The sequence below is a fragment of the Nomascus leucogenys genome, chromosome 15, assembly GCF_006542625.1.
Source record: "Nomascus leucogenys isolate Asia chromosome 15, Asia_NLE_v1, whole genome shotgun sequence".
Classification (NCBI taxonomy): domain Eukaryota; kingdom Metazoa; phylum Chordata; class Mammalia; order Primates; family Hylobatidae; genus Nomascus; species Nomascus leucogenys.
In genome coordinates this window covers 47,191,864-47,216,697 of record NC_044395.1, presented here as the reverse complement: position 1 = coordinate 47,216,697, position 24,834 = coordinate 47,191,864, and the positions used below count along the sequence as shown (strand labels likewise).

Sequence of the window (24,834 nt, the reverse complement as noted above, 5' to 3'; positions counted from 1 at the left end):
TAATCAACAATATATATTAAATAAGGTGTCTTTAAAAAGAAACACACATATACAAGGTTATATATTAAAAGGTTGATGGAAATTTGATCATAGGTTCGCGGGAGCCTATCTGAGAGTAATGGTTTGCTATTCACTAATTCAGTCTGTGTGGCAACTTTATAGAACAAAACTACCATAAATAACGAGAACTGACTCCACTTCAAACATCACTTCACACACAAAGAACCTCTATCTACCATAAAGTCACCGGGTTCTGCAGCACATTGTGCATGTCAGGGAGCTATAGCAACCATGGGCACAGAAGGGGCTGTGACTGGGCAGGGCCAGTGCCTCAATGACTCCTCTGAGCCCTGGGGCAGAGAAAAACTCAGAATCAAGGATAATAGGCTAATTCAAGTGCTGAATTGGGAACAGACAAACTTAGAGCTTGGATTAATCCAAAAACCCAAACAAATAGGCTTTTGCCAATTGTGGCAGCGAACTTTGGATCTTCAAGTCTGTGACTGGGTTATTAACCAACAGGGAAAAACAAGGTTCAAGGTTAAAGTTAGGGTCCAGGAAATAGGTGAGGAAAAGAGTTTATATTAGAAAACAAAACAAAAGATGTAGTCATCATACAACTTCAAGGTATAGCTGTGGCTCTCAGGGCTCTGTCTGTCTGTTAGCTCTAATTTGAAGCACTCTTCTTGTTACTGGTAGATAAGGGTTAAAGGGAAGGGGCAACTGCCTCAAAAGACAAGGCTTAACAATGCCCACATGGTCATAATATATATTACTAGATATTTTGTTTCAATCTGCTTTGGAAAATAGGTACAAGGTAACTATGCCCTCAATATTTCCCAAGTGTCCCATTAGATATTTAAAATAAATAACTAAACAAACCACTTCCTACGATCACTATAAGAGAAAACCAAGGCACAGAGGCCGCTATTTAAAAATCTTGAAATCCGAGTTTATTTACCAGTCAAAACCTCCATTAAAGTCTTTTATCAAAGTAAAACACAAACTTAATTTCAGAAATCACCTTGTCAAAATGCACGTGCATTTGGAATCCGTCATAATTAGCAGTTACTCTAAGTGTATTTTTTCACACAATACTTTGGGTCTATATCTGAAATTCAAAGCCAATTCTGGCATGTATGCTTACATCTCCCAGTTGATTACACATTTATCAGCAAGCTGCAAACTTGGCCTCTGCAACACAAGCCACTTGAAAATATTTCTCAGAGATTTTCTTGCCTAATAAAAAGTCTGATGAGAAACTTTTGCTGTCACATATTTTCATATTTTTTAGCCCTAGCAAACACATTCCTGACAGGTGAATCAATACGAATAAGGGAAGACACTTCAGAGAAACTTTTAGTCTTCAGAATTGAGATTTGCATCAATGCCTCTCTGATTTGTGCATCCTTCAAATATTTTTTTCCCCAATTATCTTTTGTGTTCTTCTCTCGCTGGCTGCTGCTGATGAGTAATTTTAAAACACTGGTGCTATTAAAGCATGCACTCATGACCCCATTGTGACACAAAGCAAATAGTGCACATAGCGAATGCAAGCACATAACTGCTAATCTTGCCTTTTAAATGCATTTGAACTTGACCTATTGAAATACCCATTACAGAATGTATGACAGCTTGGCGAAATACAGGGGGCAAGACACCATCTCAGGAAAGCAGACTCTTTGAAAATAAATCACTTGAAAGACTGCAATGTGGTAGGAATTGATTGAGAAAAATGCAGTACCACATAGTAAAGTAACCTGCTTAAACCCTACAAAACAAGTCACTACTTCTAAAAGCTCTGTAAGTTAGAGCTCAGTGGAATCTAATTTAATCCACAAATGACTCTTAAAGAAAATAATGACTAAAAATTTAATGTAGAGAGCATAGATTTAGAAACATCAATAATATAATGTCTTGTATTCTGAAGCAAATATATTTTCCTTTTTCTTTGTCTTTTTTTCTTTCTTTCTTTCTTTCCTTTTTTTTTTTTTTTCCAGATGGAGTTTCACTCTTGTCTTCACTCTTGTTGCCCAGGCTGGAGTGCAATGGCACAGTCTCAGCTCACTGCAACCTCCACCTGCCTGGTTCAAGTGATTCTCCTGCCTCAGCCTCCTGAGTAGCTGGGATTACAAGCGTGAACCACCACGCCCGGCTAATTTTTGTATTTTTAGTAGAGATGGGGTTTCACCATGTTGGCCGGCTGGTCTTGAATGCCTGACCTTAGGTGATCCACCCAGTTCGGCCTCCCAAAGTGCTGAGATTACAGGTGTGAGCCACCATGCCCAGCCAGCAAATATATGTTCGTGCTGCTGATGCAGGAACGCATTTCAACTTAATATAGCCTAGGCATATCTTAGGACCTAAAGGTGCCCACAGTCATATATACTGAAGCATTTTTACTCAACCTATCCACTATAAAATTATCAAGTCTACTGAGAGTCAAAGTCAACATAGAAACACAAGCTATAATGATTCTCAGAGAGCATTTTTAGAACAAGGTCTGATCTGCATTTTACTGACAGGAAAAGTAGTTTTCAGATGGTATCAGAACACTGGTCTCGGGGACAGGGCTTATGGTAAATGGCTCATATCCCACCTTGGTAAATGTCAGAAACACTTGACAGTAACTCTACTATTATTCTTTATTTTACGTAATTTGAAGATTTCAAAAAAGGGAGATTATGATGTGCTGGATAAAATCAACAAAAATCTGTAAGCAGGAGTTTTTACAGGTGTGTAAATATGTACGGTATACTTAATGTTTAGGTAAAATTGACTCCTCAATGGTCAAACATAAAAACTCAACATTTAAACTTCATAATGAACATATTATGTTTTATTAATTTTCTGTGCAAATATATATATAATTTTAATATTTTAAAATTATATAAATATTTAATGTTCCAATCTTACTGGGCAAAATTATGAGATTTAAAAATAATAACAAAAAACAAACCAAAAATAAAACCAAAATCCCAAACCCAGCATATTAAATTTAAATATCAGAATCCTATCATTCCCAATTACATATTCTGCTGTAAGGAAAATTACAAAAGTGTTGAGTGGCTTGGAAATTAGAATACTTTCAAAGTGTTTCAAAGGAGCAGTTCTTAAACACTATTTTTTTATTATCTTCACATGTAAGGCTGGTCCTTCTTCAGGATGAAAACAACACTATGCTGTTCTCAAAATCCTGGAGAAAATTCTTGATTATTATTGCCCAAAGTGCATAATTCCCAATGAAAAGAGATTTTAAGTATGTTTGAACAAATTTTATTTGCTTCAGTTGTAAGCACTGTGTCATGTTCCAAAGCAATAAAGGTTTTCCTACATACTATGACTTTGTAGCAACAAAATTATATATAAATATATGCATATTTTCAATTATTTATGAATACTGAATTTGATTTAGTGCTTTCTCTTCAGCATTGTATAATGCCACACTTCCATTTAACCAGATAACAAGGATCAAATGCCAAACCTGGATTGCTGAGCATCTCACACTTGGATGGGAGGACTACACTTTCTCTACTTGCAAACCTGAAATTGTTGAATGCTATGAAAGCTGGAGGGTGTTACCACACATTATTCCAGAATTTCATTTTCACTTGAGTTTTTTTTATAATCCACCATAAAAATACACACATGCACACACACATTACTTAAATATAAAAATCTACAAAATAACATGAGCTTTGATGAAAACCCACAATGTAAAATATCTCCAGTAAGAGTAAGAAAGCTATACTTTACTTTATTCCCATCTAAAAAAAAAGCAGATAAAACGTCTTGCATTTTTTGTAAATAGAAGGATTTCTAGTGATAAGACATAGCTCTTGAATTTAATTCAGTAGAATATCTCACAAACACCTAAATTTTCCTCCATTAAATCTTAAATAAGTGGGATAACTTATGCTACCCTCTGTAATTCATAACTTAATTTTCATAAGTCAATACAACTATCTCTAGCCATATTGGGCCTGACCAAAACTAGCTAAGAGGAATTCAGAAAGCATATACTAGATTTAACAAAAGACTTTCTTTGTGGGGAGCAGAACAAAGACAGATAGTGGTGCTGGTTTGCTGTGGGTGTTTCTTTACTCGCCCAGAAAATAAAATTAAATAATCAATCTTTCAGGTGCAATGGACTGCAACTCATAAAAGCCTGAGTTTTACTTTCTTATAACAGTTTGATTTTTACTCTGTCATCAAAAGTCTACTAAGGGAGATTTGCCTAGGAAATCTCTCTCTTCACCACACTTCTCCTCCCCTCTTCCACATTTTTGCACACTACATCCCTGGTAGATATTATTCCCATTTTTATGTAAGTGGTCTAATATATTTCAGGGATGAAGGCTCCAAATTTTCTGATTTCTCTCTCAGAATCCTATTTACTCCATAACCATTGAATGTGGCTGAATAGAGTGGTAACACTGGCACACTCTCAGGGTAGAACAGCATGTCATCCAATTGTATGCTTAATTTTTAAAGTGATTTCTACTTTTCCCACCTCTAATTTAATTTTTTAAAATTATTTATTTATTTTTGAGACCGAGTCTCGCTCCTGTCCCCCAGGCTGGAGTGCAATGGCCAAGCTTGGCTCACTACACCCTCTGCCTCCCAGGTTCAAGTGATTATCTTGTCTCAGCCTCCCGAGTAGCTGGGATTACAGGTGCCTGCCACCACGCCCAGCTAATTCTTGTATTTTTGGTAGAGACGGGGTTTCACCATGTTGGCCAGGCTGATCTCCAACTCCTGACCTCAGATGATCTGCCGGCCTCAGCCTCCCAAAGTGCTGGGATTACAGGCGTGAGACACGGTGCCCACCCTTAAAATAAATTTTAATGAAAAGAGAAAAAAAAAGATAATCTCCTGCTAACGCCTTTTGGTAAGCAGATAATTGTCATATTTAAATAAACGTGTAATTGCACCTGGTGGGCACCCAGTTCTGCCATTAAAAATGCCATACTCACTGAAGACATTGTATTTTCCTAAACCTGTTAGTCCCTGGGAACCTAAAGAATAAACTGTGCAGCACATCTAATCACAGAGTGTAGGGTAAATGTCCCAGGTCATGTTCCAACATACATGCGGTAAGGTATTTTACATTCCTTTGAGGTTCAGCTGCAGATAAAAACCTAGAAAATTTAACAGCTTTGTCTTTAGCCAATGTGTTGGCTGCAGTAAATTTTTAAGCAAGTAAGCAAAGCTCCCATTTTATGCACTGTGGATATTTCTCACCGCTAAAATGAATTACATAGTCATACTAAATTGATACTAGGTTCAAGTGAATATGCTTTTATAAGTAAATATATATACTTTTATGTTACAACAGAGACAATGTATGTATCTCAATGTCTACAATTGTTAAGAAGGTTTTCATTCCCTGGGTGGAAGGATAACGGTTGTAAAATATGACCTTGCAATGACAGAATTTTAATGCATTGTGTATGTGACTAAAGCAATGCATGGCATCCTGGCCTTCTTTATGCCATGTATATTCGAGTATTTTGGAGTGCTGGCTCTCATCTAAGTGTCGGGGTCTTCTCTAGGTCAAATAGCAGCTCATCAATGCTTTATTTCTTAAAGAACCTAGATGTAATTTTAATCTAAGATAAAGTTTCTTGCTAAAATTCTAATATCAGTGAAAATGTGAAAAGTTCCCTAAAATCTAGCCAAACATCACATTCTTTTACATTCTTCCAAACCAGAGAAATAGCCAGTTTACCATGTATTTAAGCATCTTTTGAGTTATAAAAGGAAAAACATTATTATGTCCTGATGTGTTAAATGATTTTGCTTTCTCTGACAATTTTTATTCCTCCTATGAGACATTTCTTGCCCTTCCTAGTTCCAAAATGTGAATTTTAACACTCTGCATCAGGTTGTTGGTTTCCGTTCTAAAGCAACATTAAGCTTTCCGCTAATTTTTATAAAGATCCACATGGCCTTTTTTTTCTCTTATAATAAACCCCTCTTTCTTATGTATTAGATATTTTCTGCTTTTTCTCTTTAAAAAACTTAGTTTAGCTAGTCTTTGCAATTCTGTCCTTTAAGAATAAAGAATATAATGGTATAGAATAGAATAAAGAGTCTTACAGAATAGAATAATAAAGTTAGCGCAATAGGGAGGATATTTAGAAGAGAAATAACAGTGAGTTCTCATTGTCCTGAGGTGGCTGAAGTAAATGCCAATCTCATTACGTTTGATTTCATTTATTTCCTGTCTCACTAGTTTACAAAATGCTGACTCTTCTCCTGGACAAAAAGTGAGTTGTGGTCATGTGAGTAGTGAACAATAGTCATTTGTTTTGACACCAGTTTTTCCTGGGTGGTTAGAAAGCTGGTGAAGTTATGATTTTCATCTATGAACTTGAATTTAAAATTATATTATTAGCATTTCCTAGAAACCACTGTATTACAGATTACCATCTGTATTACAGATTTCTCCAATGCAAAACTCTGGAGAACATGATCCCTTTACCACAGTTATCATACTTAAAAACAGGTATATGAAAATGGTTTTTAATAAGCAAAACATATAAGACTAACAAATTTAGAATAAGAAGATAGATTCGTAAGAAAAGCATAATTTTCTGAATCTGAATCTGGAATTAACACTCAGTATCATATTTTCCACATGGCACTAAATAGGGTTTAACAGGGAGATTCAAACTCACAGCGCAAGATATTTTTATTAGATGAAGATTTCGTGGGGAGGTGAAGAGCCTTTCAGTAGAAGAGATTAAAAAAATTGAACTCCAGGCCGGGCGCAGTGGCTCACGCCAGTAATCCCAGAAATTTGGAAGGCCAAGACGGGCGGATCACAAGGTCAGGAGATACAGATCATCCTGGCTAAGACGGTGAAACCCCATCTCTACTAAAAAAAGTACAAAAAATTAGCCGGGCGTGGTGCTGGGAGCCTGTAGTCCCAGCTACTCGGGAGGCTGTGGCAGGAGAATGGCGCGGCCCTGGGAGGCGGAGCTTGCAGCGAGCGGAGATCATCACACCACTGCACTCCAGCCTGGGCGACAGTGCAAGACTCAGTCTCAAAAAAAAAAAAAAAAAAAAAATGAATTCCAGTCTCAGCTCTGCTACAAACTCAACAGACGACTTGTAGCAATTTTGGGCTTCAGTTTTCCCAATCGTAAAATAAGACTACTCCTACCTTCAGTATTTTATATTCAATAATATAACTGTATATGGAAAAAGTCCTAGCTAGCACAAGAAAAGGAAACTTCTTAAAGTGAATAGCAACTTAAAAATTTTCCCCTTGGTTTGTTTAGAAAACTCACTTTTTGGCTAGTATAACCATCCTTAAGAAACAAAACATTTTTTCTTAAAATTTCTTCTCTGTTATATAATGAATATTCTTCATCATTAGCATTATCTATTAATGACAATAGTCCATTTGCCTCCAGTGAATCTCTTTAACAATGGCTCATAATTTAAATCCATCACCCGCTGTGAATGCTGTACGTAAACACTGATTTGTGGGTTTATAAATCACATGGCTGTGTAGATTAAATTGATTCTGCCTGTTCCTTGTCTACATTGCTTTTATGCTGTTGTTTTAAATGCCTATACTACCACAGTCACCGAATTGGCATTTTAAAGTCACTGAATGAAGAACTATCAAGCATTTCACTTTTAACTTGAAATTTTTAAAAAAGCAAATGAAGTCCCAAATGTATGTATGTATATGTATGGATTTATGTAGTATATATGTATGAGTGTGTGTGTATGAATCATAGTTTTTTAGAATTATTTACACTTAAAAATTATAACCTTCCCTTGCATAAATCAGGTGATACAGCAAGATTAAAAACCGATGGAAAGTCCTATTGAATTCTCTGTTTGGGAACATATAAAGAGAATGCCCTTATCCACAAAATAAATGTCTTGGTATAGTCCTATAGAAATTGGTAGTTTGGGCCAAGCCTGGTGGCTCACACCCGTAATCCCAGCACTTTGAGAGGCCAAGGTGGGAGGATCACTGAAGCCCGGGAGTTTGAGACCAGTCTGGTCAACATTGTGAAACCCCTGTCTCTACTAAAAATACAAAAATTGGCTAGGTGTGGTGGCATGTGCCTCTAGTCCCAGTTACTCGGTAGGCTGAGATGGGAGGATCACCTCAGTTCAGGAGGTGGAGATTGCAGTGAACTGAGATCATGTCACTGAATGCCAGTGTGGCTGGAAGTCTCTGTCTCAGGAAAAAAAAAAAAAAAGACAAGAAAAAGAAAAGAGGTGTATGAGTAGAAAGACCTATAGCAATAGCCATTTTGTTTAGAGGTTCTTAAACAGGTGTGCTTCTTTCTGGAGTGTGTTTGTAGGTTCCCCAAAATTGTAGGGATGTGCTGTATGTCATACTAAGCATTTTAATCAGATTCTCAAAAGGATACACTATCCAAAAATTAATAAAATGATACATTTTAGTCTATGTATGAGAAGTAATTTGACTTAGTCACACCATTAGCCTGCAACAACACTGATAGTTCCAGAACTCAAATTCCTAAGGCTTCTCATGCTAGTGTGCACTCAAATGCTAATCCCTTTTTTTTTTTTTTTTAAGACAGAGTCTCACTCTGTTGCCAGGGCAGGGTTGGAGTGTAGTGGCGCAATCTCAGCTCACTGCAACCTCGGCCTTGCCTCCCCGGTTCAAGTGATACTCGTGCCTCAGCCTCCCGAGTAGCTGGGACTATAGGCACCCACAACCATGTCTGGCTAATTTTTGTATTTTTAGTAGAGATGGGGTTTCACCATGTTGGCCAGGTTGGTCTTCAACTCCTGACCTCAAGTGATCTTCCCGCCTTGGCATCCCAAAGTGCTGGGATTACAAGTGTGAGCCACCATAGCCGGTGCAAATGCTAATTCCTGACAAGCAGAGTGTGTTTCCTAAACTTGCATCATCTTGTGAACGAATGTTGCTGCTTTATTTGTTCCAAAGTTATAGTGAGCTTATAGAAATTTCAACAGCACCATTTCAATTTTAACATTTATTGCTACTAAAATTAGTGATTTAAGGCTTATATTATAGGAATAATCCCTCAAAATAAAACAAAGTTCTCTTAAACATGTAAGATGAAGCCCTGCAGAAGCAAAGATGACCTATGTTTAACATTTAACATTTGAACACCTACTGGAACTTAAATAAGCAAGGAGGTTCATCTAGAATGGCAGACTAGCTTTGAAACATTATCTTTCTTTTGAAAAATCTTCTACCTGTTTTAATGAAATTAGGTGCATTAATATAATCACATAAATAAATTATGATCAGTATAGAGTCAGTATTGCACATTAAGCCTGGACTAACTCAAAGTTTCTTTTTACTAGTTCTTTCTGTTAAATGTTTTTATGAAAATTCTTTTTAATCTAAAAACTGTTGTCAAGACATACTAGTTATTAAATATGCCTTCAGAGCTAAATCTGCATGAGCATTCCACATTTCCTATCACTTTTTTGGGTTCATCTTCTTTCCATAGAAAGGAGAATTTCAAGGAAAGGAAGAAATATCTACAAGTAAATATCATTCAGTATGGGTTAGCATGCTTGATTGCTATTGGTGAATTATAGCAAAAAAACGCCTTAGCATCTATCATGTTATGTTTTATGTAAAATTTTAACAATGGCAAGGTAAGTCACACTGCTGATTTCAGCAATGTGTTATATTTGATAGCAATTGATAGCTGACTACTAAACAAAATCACTAAACTGTATGAATGCTTTAATTCTTTTTTTTTTTTTTTTTGAGATGGAATCTTGCTCTGTCACCCAGGCTGGAGTGCAGTGGTGCAATCTTGGCTCACTGCAACCTCTGCCCACCGGGTTCAAGCGATTCTCTGCCTCAGTCTCCTGAGTAGCCGGGATTATAGGCACCCGCCAACACACCCGCCTAATTTTTGTATTTTTAGTAGAGATGGGGTTTCACCAACTTGGTCAGGCTGGTCTTGAACTCTGACCTTGTGATCCACCCGCCTTGGCCTCCCAAAGTGCTGGGATTACAGGAGTGAGCCATGAATGCCTTAATTCTTAAGATAGTAATGGGGAATATTGTTCTGAGCCAAGAATATGATAGCCAGGGAACATAAGTTTATAAGATCACACAGTGTAGTTCCAACAGTGACTTTAAACCCAACAGTTCCCTATGGAAACTCAGGATACCAAAAAGTGCAACAGTAATATTCTGGATTCTAAACTTAAGTTTGAATAAGAATATCATATTTCCTCTTACTTAAAAGGTAAAATACAGGTTTTAGTGTTCACGAATGTGACTAGACTTTCAATATCTCCATCATAAACCAATGTGTGACAAAGGAGATAAATCTTATATTCAGTCCCTACTGACCGACATGATGTCCTTTGGTCTCAAAGTGCAAATTAACTAAGTATCCTTAGAGGCTACAGCCTAAGACAAACCCTACCTGGGAAAAAAAATAATAATAATAGAGACAAAAATGCTGAAAAAAGGAAAAAGTTATTAGTGTATATATATATATATATATATATATATATATATCCCTTTATAATTTATAGTAGGAATACTTTCATTACCATGCAATAGTGATAGATTAAATAAAGATGAAAGGGACCTATTAAATCATGTCTAAAGCATGCTAAGGGAAGGCATATTTCCCTAGAGAGGGGAATAAAAAGAAAAAAATATATAAAAATAGATACTATAACAACATTTGAGGAAGGTTCAGTTAGCATATAGTCTTCAGATATCAAATATAGGTATTAGCATAAGTAGTGGAGATGATTAGATATTGACACAAAGTACCCGTATCAATACAGAGTCTTGTGCTGTGTTTTCAAACATCTAATATATTTGCCTGGAGTGCTTGCAAATTAAAGCTACTCTGTTTATACACAACATAGAAAATGGAATTTGAGCTTCAATGAATTTTTAATTTTGTTCAATCTTGCATTTGTTCAACCAAAAACAATTTAAAGAGGAACATGACAATCAGCCTTAGATTGAGCAAGTTCAGCTCCTCACTAGGGAGTTCTTGAATCCACCATAAAAATCAACAGTGTGCATCTAATAGTTTTCTTTTAATTTGAGAACTGAAAAGTGAATCATCACATCAAATATTCTTCAGGGTCTCTTTGGTTTCCAGATTAAACATGTAATGTGACCGGTCATCTTGCCACATTCTCACATTTCCATTTTAAATAATCATAAATAAGAAAACCTTACTATTCTTTGGCATAACACAGCTCTTTGATTCCGCTGAGTTTCAAAGTCTTAGAAATTGCACTCATTCCTTCTTTAGAGTCCTGCTTCATGGCAAAAGTTTTCAGCTGAAAGACTCTTTATTGTATTCAAATCTTGTCCCATATGAGTTGTTCTGGTTACTCAGTTTATGAAGAGTCTTGGATAGTGAACTGGGTCCACAACAGAAAACACCAACTGTTTTCCTAGAACAAGAGCAGAGGAAATAGAAAATCAGGTGTAAAATTAGGCAGAACATGACAAGAAGTATGTTTTATGAGCATGGTTTAAAGTATTAACAAAGTCAATTTCTTGCTATTTTACATATTGAAAACAATTTTCTAATTATTTCCAAATGTAAATATCAACCAGGAAAATATTTTATTTACCTCATACTTTTCGTTCTAGAATTTGGGATAATTCAAAGAATGTACCTATGAGCACAAATACGCTTATTATCAGGCAGAGATTTATGTTTGCCTTAGTCTTTTCATGACTTGTCATTGGTGAAACCAGCAACCTCATTAAGAACAGCAATTGATAGATGTCAATTGCTAAACAGCTGACCTCTGAAGAGATGTTCAGTCCACACTGGACAATGTAAATTCTTCTTTTATTAGACACTTTACACATAGTTATCTAAAATTCCTACATGGATTTGCAAAAGCAGTGATGAACAAGGAAGGAAAGAAAAAAGATACTACCAATTTGAAATAATAATTTTAAGTGGCTAATTTATATTCACAGTAAAACAAAAAACATATTCATCTAGTTCTTTTTTATTTATGCACTGCAATAATGGTAACAAATTCCAAGCAGTTTTATTATTCTCTAATATAAAATTTTAGTAGTTAAATAATGCATATCTCTAACAAATAGGCTAAATAAATCCCAGGAAATAAATAATATTTCAAATTGACCTTCTTCCCAAGTTTGATTTGCATTTGATTCCTCCTAGGATGTCAAAATGATTAATATTTCATCTCATATCTTGGGAAAATCCAGTATGTCTTAATTATCGCAGAATAACTCATGCTGAACAAAAGACACTGAATCCATTAAAATTGGTACCAAAAATTAATAGTAAATACTGAAAAAAATGTTATTAAAACTTTTTACCTTGAAAAACGAAACTAAAAGCTGTGAAAATAGAATTTTACTTGCAGCCATGATGGGGTAATAGGGAGTAGATCTACCCTCTTACATTAAGAATCTAGAGAAAAGCAAACAAAATAGATGAAATAAGTATTCTCAGACACTGAATAATAGGTAGCATGGAACTATGATCCCCGAGAAAAGGGAAGAAAACAAGCTAAGCACAGTCACTCTCTTTGCTTGTTGCCTGGAGTCAATCTACTGGCTGCAGCAGACAGGGGAAACTCCAGCAAAGATTGGTGATTACACTGAGGAGACAAAGAACGGAGTTCATTAAGGCCCAAACAGCTGGAATTTGTGGAGCAGAATATGGAAGGGAAGGGAGATCCACAGAAAGATGCCTTGGAGATTGGTAGAGGAGAATCCTCAAGTCTTTGATTAATAATCTGTTCATATATGATAAGAAACTTCATGAATGTGGGTCAAGAGCTATCAGAGATCAACAGGACAAATAATTGCCAGAGTTTACACAGGACTGCAAATAATTTGTATTCACACACACCAGAACAGAAAGTCCTATAAATACAGGGCAATGGGTTGTATTCTCAGAAATGTATCACCTTATTTGCAAGGAGTAGAAGGGATATTGGTAAAATTAGCCTTGGACTGAAAGCTGCTCTGGACTTCCACTAACAAATCTTAAAAGTGAGCCTTGTAAAGATCAAACTGAACCCGAGTAACCTAACTGCATGTCAGAACAAGTCCAACACTATTAAAATAAATAAATCAAAATTTGGAACCTAACATTTAAACTTTAAAATGTACAGAAATCAACAAAAAAGTACCAGGAATTCAAAAAGCAAGAAAGCATGAACTATAACTAAGAGTGTTATGGGATAGGTTGAAGTCCTAACCCTCAGTGCTTCAGGATGTGACTGCATTTGGAGATAAGGCTTTTAAGAAGGCAATTTAAGTTAAAATGAAGGTAATAGGGTAGGTCCTAATCCAATCTGAATGGTGTACTTATAAGAAGTAATTTGAACACAAAAAGAGACACCAGGGAAGTGCATACACAGAGAAAAAGCCACGTGAAGAGGCATCAAGAACGTAGCCATCTGCAAGTCAAGGAGAGAGATCTCAGGAAACCAGTCCTGCCTGCATTTTGATCTCAAACTTCCAGCCCCCAGAATTATGAGAAAATAAATTGCTGTTGTTTAATCCACCAGTCTGTGGTACATTGCTATGGTAGCCCTAGCAAACTAATACAAGGAGAAAGAGCATTCAACAGAAACAGGCTTAGAATGATAGACATGACAGACGTGGTCATTGAAACAGTGATGATATACAGGCTTCATATATTCAAAGAAAAGCATAATCATGATGAGATGATAAATGGAATATTTTTTAAGGCCCAATCATAAATTCTAGAGATGGAATGCAATATTTGAAATGATAAATACACTAGACGAGTTAATAAAAGAATAGGCATTGCTGAAGAAAAAGTAAACTTGAAGAAAAAGCATTAAAATCTATCCAAATTGAAGCCCACAGAGGACAAAAACTGAAAAAAAAAAAAAAAAAGAGAGAACAACAGAGCATAAGTGGCCCGTGGGACAATACCAACTAGTCGAAAATACATGTAACCGCAGTCCAACATGAGAGAAGACCAAGGGAGAAGAAAAAAAAATAAAAGATCTCATTAAATCTCAAGGAGAATAAACACAAAGGAAACTATATCTAGGCAATTGATAATAAAATACTAAAAACGAGTGACAAAAAGAAAAACATAAAACCAAACAGACTGGGGGAAAAGACACATTACAAATCATCAACAGAAAATATAAGAATGAAATACAAGAATGAAAGTGAACTTTATGTCATAAACTGTGCAAGTCAGAAGGCAATGAAGTGATATCTTCAAAGTACTAAAATATAAAACAAGACATCAACTATTATATATCAAGCAAATTTTATGCCAAACAAAAATGATTTTTCAGAAATGAAGATGGAATAAAAACTTTGTATACAAACAAAAGCTGAAAGAATTTATTGTCAGCAAACCAGCACTATAAAGGACACTAAAGAAAACTACTCAAGAAGTAAGAAAATAAAATCAGGTGGAAATTTGAATCAAGCAAAGGAAAGAAGGACACCAAAATAGTAAAATCTGTCAGTAAATATAAAATATTTATTTTGTCTAATTTCTAATCTTTTTAATACGTGCTTGATGTTTAAAACAAAAAATACTAATAATGAGAATTATAACATATATATGTAAGATGAATGCAAAAATAGCAAAAGGGATGGAAGAAATGCAAGTACATGAAGTGTTACAATATTACTCAAAGTACCAGCCTGGCCAACAGAGTGAGATCCCATTCCTACGAAAAATTTTAAAAATTAGCTAAGCATGGTGGTATGCAACTGTAGTTCCAGCTACTCAGGAGACTGAGGTGGGAAGAGCTCTTGAGCCCAGGAATTCAAGGTTGCAGTGAGCCTAGATCATGTCACTGCACTCTGGGCTGGGCAACAGAGCAATACTCTGTCTCTAAAAAAGAAACATAAATATAAACATAAAAAATAAAATAGGCTGTGATAAGCTAATGATGTATACTGTAAACTTAGAACAATGTTTCTGTAATTTTGGCTTCATCGGAATCATTTTAGAGACTTCATAGAACACAAATAGCTAGGTCTCCCCATCCCTCGTTTCTGATTTGGCAGATCTTCGATAGGGCTCAAGAATTTGCTTTTCTAACAAGATTCTAATTGACGCTGGTCCGAGGAATCCAGTTCAGGAACCAACAACCTAAAGCAATTACTAAAAAGAAAAAAAATATACAGAGGTATAGCTAACATTAGAGAAAAAAGGGGAATTATAAAAAATACTCAACCCAAATCAAGGTAAAAAAAGAAAATCAAAGAAAGAAAGAACAAATAGATAAGTACAAAGCAATGGTGAACTGCTAGATTTAAAGCCAGCCGTATTTTCATTAAATTAAATGTAAATAATTTAAACACTGAAACTAAAAAGCTTCAACATAAAGCAAACACTGATGGAACTGTAAAGACAGATAAATTCATAATTATAGTTAATTATTTCAATACTCTTCTCTCAGTAATTAATATAAGCAGACAGAAATTCAGTAAGCATATTGAAAACTTGAACACCACTATCAATCTATTGGAACTAATTGACATTTGTAGAATGTTCTATCTAACAATAATGGAATACAAATTCTTTTTAAGTACATATGGAACATTCACCAAGATTGAACATATTCTGGGCAATAAAACAGGTGTCAATACATTTTAAGGGATTAGAATCACAAGTAGTTCATTTTTAGATCAAATCCCAATTGAACTAGAAATTAAGAACAAAAAGATACCTGGAAAATTTCCGCATTTTTGGAAATTAAACAACATTTTTAAATAACCCACGGGTCAAAGAAAAAACATAAAAAATAAAAAATATTTGAACGAGATGAAAATGAAAACAAATCAAAATGTATAAGATTTAGCAAAAGTGGTGTTTAGAGGAAAACGTATAGCATTAAACACTTTTATTAAGAAAAACAGTCTGAAATCAATGACCTATGTTTCCATTTAAAGAAACTAGTAAAAATTTAAAAAAGCTAATTAAACCCAAAGTGAGCAAAAGAAATAAAAATATATGAAAATAAATGATGTTATACTTAATAAAATTTAAATTACTACTGAAACATAATGTAGCTTCCATTAAAATGAAAAGAGAACGGAGTCATTTTGTTTCTTTGTATAAACTTTCTGTCAACACCATATTACGGCAACAGGATACCATTATGGGCTTGCTTGGCTTTGACAGGGCAATTATAGAGTAGTTTGGCAAGTTTTTCAGATTTCCTAAAGGCACTTCTTAAATACTTGATAATAAAATCAAGTATTAATTATAAAATAAATAATAATAAAAATCATTATTTTTAAATCACACAGGATATTATGATTTTTGTGTTTCTTTAACATTTTCTTTTGCAATTATTAACTAGCTTAACTCTCTGATATCCTTTTTGTGTGTGTGTGATTTGAGGATTCCCTCATGTCACTCTCACTAACTTAATGAAATCTTACTTTTTTTTTTCTTTTTCAAATTCTACAAGGAATCTTTGCAATTCATTTGCATAGATTTGCATTAGAGTGCCGCAATCCAACAATTATCTGGAGAGCTGTCTACATAGCCTTTGATGGAATGGGTGGAGGTAGATTTGGGTACTAAGAAGAAAATGTGGTTTGGGGGTAGACATTAGAAACTAGTTCTATAAATGTTCATACTTGCTTTTTCATGTAGATTTGTAAGTGCAGAATCTTACATAATGAGAACTTAATCGCTCCGGAGAGTTTATTCACTCGTTGTATTACAGATCCAGGAGAACTGAGTCACTTGACTCAGGGTCACAGGAGTAAATGTGAGACTAAACCTAGTTATTCTTAATTTGTATTGTTTGAAAACACTACAAGGCAGTAAAATAAAGATATAATCTCAAACATTTCACCCAATCCCAGAGTAGTAATTCTCTACTCAAAAAGCCAAATAAAGTTCAACTTTTCTTTCTCTCTTTGCATCATGCATAAACTTCACAGCTCAAAATAGGATATACATTTTAATTACAAACAATAGGAAACGAAGTTTGGGTTAGACCTAATAAATAATTTTCTAATAGTTTATTAAATACTAAATGGTTTACAATGTAATATTTAGAATATCTCTACTTCAAAAAAATTAGTTATTAATTCTTTTAGTGTTACAGTTAACATTCTGCTACAGCATTCATAATAAACATGGGAGTTTCCTGCAGCACCTGCCTACCTCCCATCTAAGGGGAACATGGTAAAATAAGATTGCCACTCTTTATCTGTGACAAGCTGACTATGCCCTGCTGCAAAGCACAATGAACTTGCAGTCAGGAGATTTGTGTTCATATCTGCATTCTGGCTCATTAACCACAGCTTTTGCTAAATCATTATATTTTGAGGTCCTAGCTTCTTCATTTGTAAAATAAAAATGAAGGCAGGTTGACTCCCAAAGCTCCTTCACTTTCCATGATCATATAATACCATCATATAATTCAATTTCTGAATTTAAAAAAAGCAGCAAAAGAAAGGAATGACTGTCACACACACGTGGAAAGTAAATTAATTCTGACTTTTAGTTTTGGTAGAGCAGTACCCAAATGTGTATACCTGTTGAGCCAGCAATTCGAACTCAAAGATCTTAATCTACTGCAATACTCTCACATGAGAAAGTATGTACAAAGATAATTACCACAGCACTATTTTTAACTGTAAAGAAATATAAGTAATCCAAATATAAATAATTGGGGTAGTAACAGTCATGTTATTCATACTCTAGAATACTTTGAGGTACAATTACACAGAAATTGTCCGTGATCAAAAGAAGCACATCATTAAAAAGTTAGTTGGTTCTTCCCAGCAAAGCCAAGAAAAAAATAAAACAAAAACAACAAAGTAAGCTGAAGAATTACTTGTCATAGATTCAATTTTTGTTAAAAAACTAAGGTTTCGATTTTAAATATATTCACACACACACACACATACAAACATATGTTTACATATACTTTCATAAGTACGCACACATACTCTCACACAAACTTACAAAAGCTTCTGTAAGAATACATAACGAAGAGTTACCAATCATTACCTCTGGGCCAGGAGTGTTTAATGCAATTTAAATTCATATTCTACATAGTATACTAACCTAATGCCTACTGGTTTAATAAGTAATCACTTTCTGAAAGTGAAAAAGTGTTGCCCAACATATGATATTTTAAAAGCTTAACTTATATGCCTATCTTCCCTACTGTTACCTCTATATGTTTTCAGCAATTTATGTGCATGAGGTTAATCAAAATGCTACATCACAAATGAAACCATCCATTTACACAGTTCCTTTGTCCAGTTAATGAGACCTGAAGAATGTTGATCCATTCTTTTCCTAAGTATGCTACATAAAAATCCTTCAAAAAATGTTAACACATTTCAGGTACCTGCCTGAGAATCAATACAGAAAGTCAAAGTATTGTACAAAATGTCAACAGCAGATGGTGCACATTTGCTCTTCTTAAACCAGTTTTCCATTTTTTCCAGAAAAAGAACAAACTGCTAAATATACGCACACACACAAATCGCTCTAAAACACAAACAGCCTAACAAATGAGACTTCTTGAGAACTAACTGTAGGAACCAACAGCCTCAATCTATTTCCCTGTAAATAATCTGCTCTTCAGGAATTTGGTTTCTGAATTCAGCCAAAGAACCTATCAGTTTTCAGCAATATACAGTGAAAATCAACAAAAAACTTCTTGTCAGAAGTCAATAAATGGCACTAAAGAGGAACATGTCTGCAATGCATAGCAAGAGACAGATGAGTATGACAAGATTATCACATCTAAGATGGGTGAGACTGGAGAAAGATGGGAAAGGAAGATAGCCAAAAGTGGGTTGAAATCATTTTTTTCTAAATTTCAACTCTGAATATTACAAAAAAGTTCTGCTTTGTAAATCATGCTTACATCTTCATCCCAAAACTACTTCATCAAGGGAAGGGTAATACTACAAAAGTGTTTTAAACATGACTGTAATCTGAATCACATGGGTAATGTTATTCCTTCATAAATTTTGCTTCCCAGGCTCCATTCTGTAATTTCTAAAACAAAATCTTTGAAGGTAGAGATAGGGATCATCTTGAATCAGTGATTTCTTCAATAAATAATATTCATCCATGATTTCCTAAATTGGATTTTTTAAAATATATCCATTTAATAAGCTGGCCTGTGCATTTATAATCAAATATCCTTTTGATGTTTATAAAAATATATTTTAAAAATGATGAAGTGTTCAACTATATAAAGTAATTGTAATGATAACTCAAGCCAGAAGTAAAAATTAACACTAGAGTCTTATGATTACAGGAAATTTTAAAATGAAATATTTAATTTATGTTCATTCTTTTTGCAGAAGTATGATTAGGATTAGGTTAGCAATAAAAATATGATTAGTTCAAATGTACAAATAAATTGAATTTTGATAAAATTATATGGGTTAATGGGACAGAAATACAACACAAATGAAAGAAAAAGAATGATGTAAAACATCCAACTGCTAAAAGAAGAGTTTATGTATTTTTGTAATAAATGACAATATCATCTAGCTATATTTATATTCCAGTGGATATGTTTAAAGAAATTATGTTAATTACAAAATGTCAATATCTGCAATATGTTAGAAATCACATCTTTTACAACTATGTAAATTTATGATGAAACTATTTAGATGTAAACCTAAAAATATGTGAGTGGTTATATAGTTTTCAAAATCTTCTTAGAATTCTTATAGATCAGTGCACTGCACTATGATAAATTTACAAAAGACAAATGGGCTGGCTGGTCTGTGCCCTAAAATGAAAGCTTTCCTTCTTGGTAATTTCTTCAGATCATAGACACATAGTCTATAAGAACAAGATTCTTTATAAAATTATAGTTTCTAAATAATATTTTTGGAAATATTCTAGGTTTAAAGACTGCATATTCCAATGCAGAAGGTTTTTTTAAAAACAAACAAACAAACAAAAAACATATTCATTCTGGTAAAAAAAGGTATAAAAAAATGTGATTTTTAAATGACATTGTTGTTAGAACTAATTGTAAAGTTCTTTGTTTGCAAACATGATTTTGAAAACTTTTCCTAGGATTACCTGATATATGCTGTGGGAACGAATACCCCATTTTTAATATAGGCCTATACAAATTTATAATCAGATAGGAGAGTTTAGTTCATACATACATTATAGACTATTTCTAAGCCAAACTTTAATTATTTGGAATTACAAAAATGTAGGACGATGCCTGCCTTACTTCTTCCTTTGATAGTGAAAGAGTGTTTCAGTGAATTTGTCATTTGTAAACTCATTGCCAATTCATTTTTAAACTTCATGTAATTATTTGAAAATATTTTAATTAATTTATTAGCCACATATCAAATTTTTGAGGTATAGGACTTACCCTCTGTTATATTTTGCTATTTCATCAAACAAAAGTTTCCACCGAGGACGTCCAATAAACAGTCTTGAATTCAGTGCATGATATTTTTCTCCAATTATCTTCTGCCAAAAAGAAAGCACTACATTATTCGAGATTTAGTTGAGTAACCTAGTTCTCTAGCATCGTTTCTGCTGGTGCTGCAGCTTCCCACCAAATTGCTGTGATATAAAGAATGTAAGTATCAAATGGCAACCTATTATGTACGATTATTTCAAAATATCATTTCTTTTCTCCTTTCTTTTAAAATCCATTATCTCCTTGAATTCCATTTGTATGCTTTTAAACAAACAAAATCTATTCTGGTAAAAAGTTACAAAAATTTGATTTTTAAATGAATTCATTGTTAGAACTAATTGTTAGAACTAATCTCCTTGAATGCCATTCTGACAAATGGCTAATTTTCTTAGACTTCAGTTAGTTGTTTCATCTTTAAAGAACTGCAATGTAAGACAAAGAATGAATTCTAATTGGTCAATCTCAAAAAGGCTCAGCACATAGACTTCATTGAAGTATTTTGGCACCACAAATACAGTTGTCATATTTGGCTCATTATATAAGTAAAATACTACAAATTGTTATCGTAAATTTGGGGAAGTGATCCTAGACAAGACAGCTCAAGACAGCAGAACTCCAAAATTGGGTCTATCAACAAATGGCTGTGAATGGGCTCCTGTTTGCAATTAACAGAGCATTAGATCTAAATCAATGTGAAGAGTCAGAGTGAACTGCGGAGAAAGGAGGAAGTATCTGAGTCCCAGGCACGCAAACTGAGAACCAAATGCAAATTATGCTTCATACCTTAATTATCGCAATACCAGGAGGAAAAGTGATATTGACTTACTTCGTGAGACGGGTAAAATGAAATACTTTTTACACACCAAGTAGGGTAGAAATATGACTGGAAAACTTAGAGTTAGATTAGTTTTGAGGTAACTGACAAACATTCAAATTTTGTATTCGAAGTATTGTGAAAATGTGTGACAAAAAGTACCAAAATAAAATTTGCGAATGCATTCATGCCTAGATTTATACACCAATCCAGCTCTTCAATGTTGTCTTCAAATATTAGTTTCATCACTTGCAAAATGGGAATAACATTTACTGCTTGGCTGTTTTAATTACATAAACTAATATATGTGAAATTATTAGCACAGTTCCTAGAACAGTAAATAAATAATGCATGATGGCTATCATTATTTTTAGTTTTCTTTGTCTAGAAATAAGCTTAATTGAATATGAACTCATCTTCTCTCTCCACATAAAACATTCCCTCAATAAAAAGAAATCACATGGCTATTCATGTGTAGTCTGAATTTTAGAAGAACTTGAGGCGATAAGTGAAGAGGGGAGGGGCAGCCTCAAAGGTCAGACCTTTTGAGTCTGCCCCAGCTTCCTGTGAGAAGGACAAATGGAAGGCATAATATGGTTTACTTCAAGGACAAGCTATGACTTTTCTGGACATATTCCAAAGGAGGCCTTCCTCTAGGAAACTTCTGTTCGAACCACCTGCAGGAATTTTCTTCCACTGCAGCTCCTACAGTAAATCTATTATCAAGAGGCTTGTTTAATTTACAATAACATCAACCACATACCTGTATCCCATCTGTCTGACTGAGATATAGCTGGATGTTGACATAGTCAGGTCTGTTCTCTTGCCAAAACTGAGAGGACAGAAAAAGGAATAGACTTATTGCAATTCTGTGGGTATACTCAGATTTTCTCCTATTCTAACATATGTGATTCTAGAATTTAGCACAACCCAGCTTATCATAGTCAATATCTATAAGAAAATGAATACACACACACATACATACACACAAATATATATAGCAGATTGTAACGTTAATAATCTGGCCTCTTGGTATGAATTAGGTCTGATGGTGGTAGTGGTAGGGAATAATTTTCTGTTATCTTTATAGATATAAAATTTAGCATGCTAAATGCTACACAAATATTAGTCCTTCTGGAATACTCCTTATTTTATTCCTTAAGAGTCTCAAAATTGTACCAGTTTACTCATCAAGAACATGATTTTCTTGAGAAAAAAAGACAATCGTGATTTAATTTATGCATGCTAGCAAATATAAAACAAAACAAATAGACGCTTTTTCCTGTTCCTGCCTTCCGCTTATTCAGCAATGGGCTCTGGTTTCTCTTGTACAAAAATGCACGAGGCAAAAATATACCTGCAAAAATAAATAGTCTAGAAAAAAATATGGAACATCAACCCCTCATTTCCCCCTCCCCAAAGGCTTTGGCAACCTGAGAGGATTTTACTGTATCTGAATTGTTTGAAACATTTTTAGCAAGGATGCATATGTAGAGACTATTCTACTTCCTGCCTCTGCAAATTAAACTACTCTAGGGACGTCCTATAAGTGACAGCATAATATATTTGTGCTTTTGTGTCTCGCTTATTTCATTTAGCATTATGTCTTCAAAGTTCATCCATGTAGTATGTGTCATAATTTCCTTCCTTTTTAAGGCTGAATAGTATTACATTGTACATGTATATTTGTCTAACCACTCATCTATTGATGCATATTTGGGTTGTTTCCATCCTTTGGCTATTGTGAATAATGCTTCTATGGGCATTGGCATACAAATACCTGTCCAATTCCCTGCTTTTAATTCTTCTAGGTACATACCCAGAACCAATCTTTTTATTTATTTTTATTTATTTATTTTGCATAAAGTCTGGAGGACTTACGTAACCTACCTCCTCCCAGAAAAGCACGGACACTACCTCTCTAATTGCCTCTCCTACTATCCTTTCTCTTGCTTACTCTGCTTCATCCACATAGTTCTCCTTTCTCTTCTTTCAGGACACCAAGCATACTGCTGCCTCAGAGCCCTTGCCTATGAAGTTAGGTTTCTCTATCTTGATTTTTTTTCTCCAAAATATGTGTCTAGTCTGCTCATTCACTTCAGTCAAGTCTGCTCAAATGGCATTATAGCATTTTGTTTGATGGTTGTTCCTGAACATGCAATATAAATTAGCACACTCTCTACTGTTTATGCTGCTTTACTCCTACTTTCCCTTCCTTCTTTGTCCTAACCCGAATCTCAGAACCTGACGCTCGATGTATTTATTGGTTGTTGTCTATCTTGCCCCCTTAGAATGTAAACCACATGAGATCAGAAACTTGGTTTTATTTTGCCACCTGATGAGTTTCCAGATCCTAGAATAGTTTCAGATTGATAGTAAGCAGTTAATAAATATACACTGAATGATAGAATGACTGACTTAATGAGTGAATACATGCACAAAGAGGTATATATAACGATATCCATTTCAGCATTCTTTGTAATAAAGAAGTATCTAACATTAAAGAATTGTTCAGTAAACTAGATATATCTATACAATGAAATACTCTAAAAGAATCAGGTAGGTCTATCATCTCTAATTGTTGGCACTGGGAAAAACAATGAGGTAGTTCTATATGCACTAATACCAAAAAATAGTCAAGACATAGTAATCAATTAATAAAGGAATTTGCATAAACAATATAAATAGTATGATATAATTTATAGAACACTTAAGAGTTACCTCTATTTACATAGATTAGGTAGGGAAGGTAGTAAGAGAGGATTTTACTTTATCAGAATTGTTTGAAATATTTATAGCAAGGATGCACATGTGTATCACTTGTATAATGTGAATAAAGATAAATAGGTCAAATGTTACAGGTAGGATAGGAAAAGATTCCTGCTTTATCTCTGCAAAAAATAAAACACAGAATTTGGGATTGTTGAGATTTGTATTGTATACCAAAAAGTCTGATGATTTGCAGTATTGAAGATGGCAATCAAGGGTAAGTGCTATCAGAACAAAGGATGGAAGGTGTTACAGCAGGTGCCTTCTGGTATCTCCCTCCATTGTCTTCCCTCATCACCTTTAGCCACAGGCATATATTTCTATGTGAAACACACTATGTTAAAACATAGAAATGAATGTTTCTATGTTAAAATATATTAGATATATATGCGTACTCACAAATATCCATATCTGAAAAGATGTGTGCCTAATTGCTAACAGATATTATCTCTGATTTTTATGTTTAAGAGACTTATTTCTTTCCTTGCTACTTCTCTGCATAATTTCTATGGTTTATTCTATGGCAAGCATTTATTGATTTTGTAATATAAAAGATATAACTATTTTTAATTTGAAAAATTGCAAAACTAGAACCAACCCTAATGTTACCTTTTTATGCAACATACAGAGTAAGTCCGCAAACCAACGGAAGGACTGGATATCTCTGCATACCCAAATAAAGTATAGTCTTCTAAGCTTGTATGGTTTCCAGTCATCCCTTTAAAATTAAAATAACATGATAGTGATTAGGATGGCAAACACAAATATTAAGGAATTCCTATATTTTTGAAAGTTTGCTTTTCATTAGTAAGCAACCAATAGAAAAATCA

At 34.2% G+C, this 24,834-nt stretch overlaps 1 protein-coding gene across 6 annotated transcripts in view; it reads right to left on the bottom strand.

Annotated features, from left to right (window-relative positions):
- Positions 1-10,845: 10,845 nt before the first annotated feature.
- The window catches only part of NOX4 (NADPH oxidase 4), a 175,299-nt gene continuing 161,310 nt past the window's right edge, over positions 10,846-24,834 (bottom strand). For 3 of the 6 annotated variants that reach the window (XM_030828912.1, XM_030828913.1, XM_003254496.3), the window contains 4 exons: positions 24,614-24,722; positions 21,999-22,067; positions 20,368-20,468; positions 10,895-11,424 (listed from right to left, as the gene is read on the bottom strand). In XM_030828912.1, the coding sequence (XP_030684772.1) occupies positions 11,304-11,424; positions 20,368-20,468; positions 21,999-22,067; positions 24,614-24,722 (400 nt within the window). In that variant the 3' untranslated portion in view covers positions 10,895-11,303. Of the gene's footprint in view, positions 11,425-20,367; positions 20,469-21,998; positions 22,068-24,613; positions 24,723-24,834 lie in introns of all 6 variants that reach the window. The other 3 variants (XM_003254497.4, XM_003254498.3, XM_003254499.4) reach the window with 3 other exon arrangements.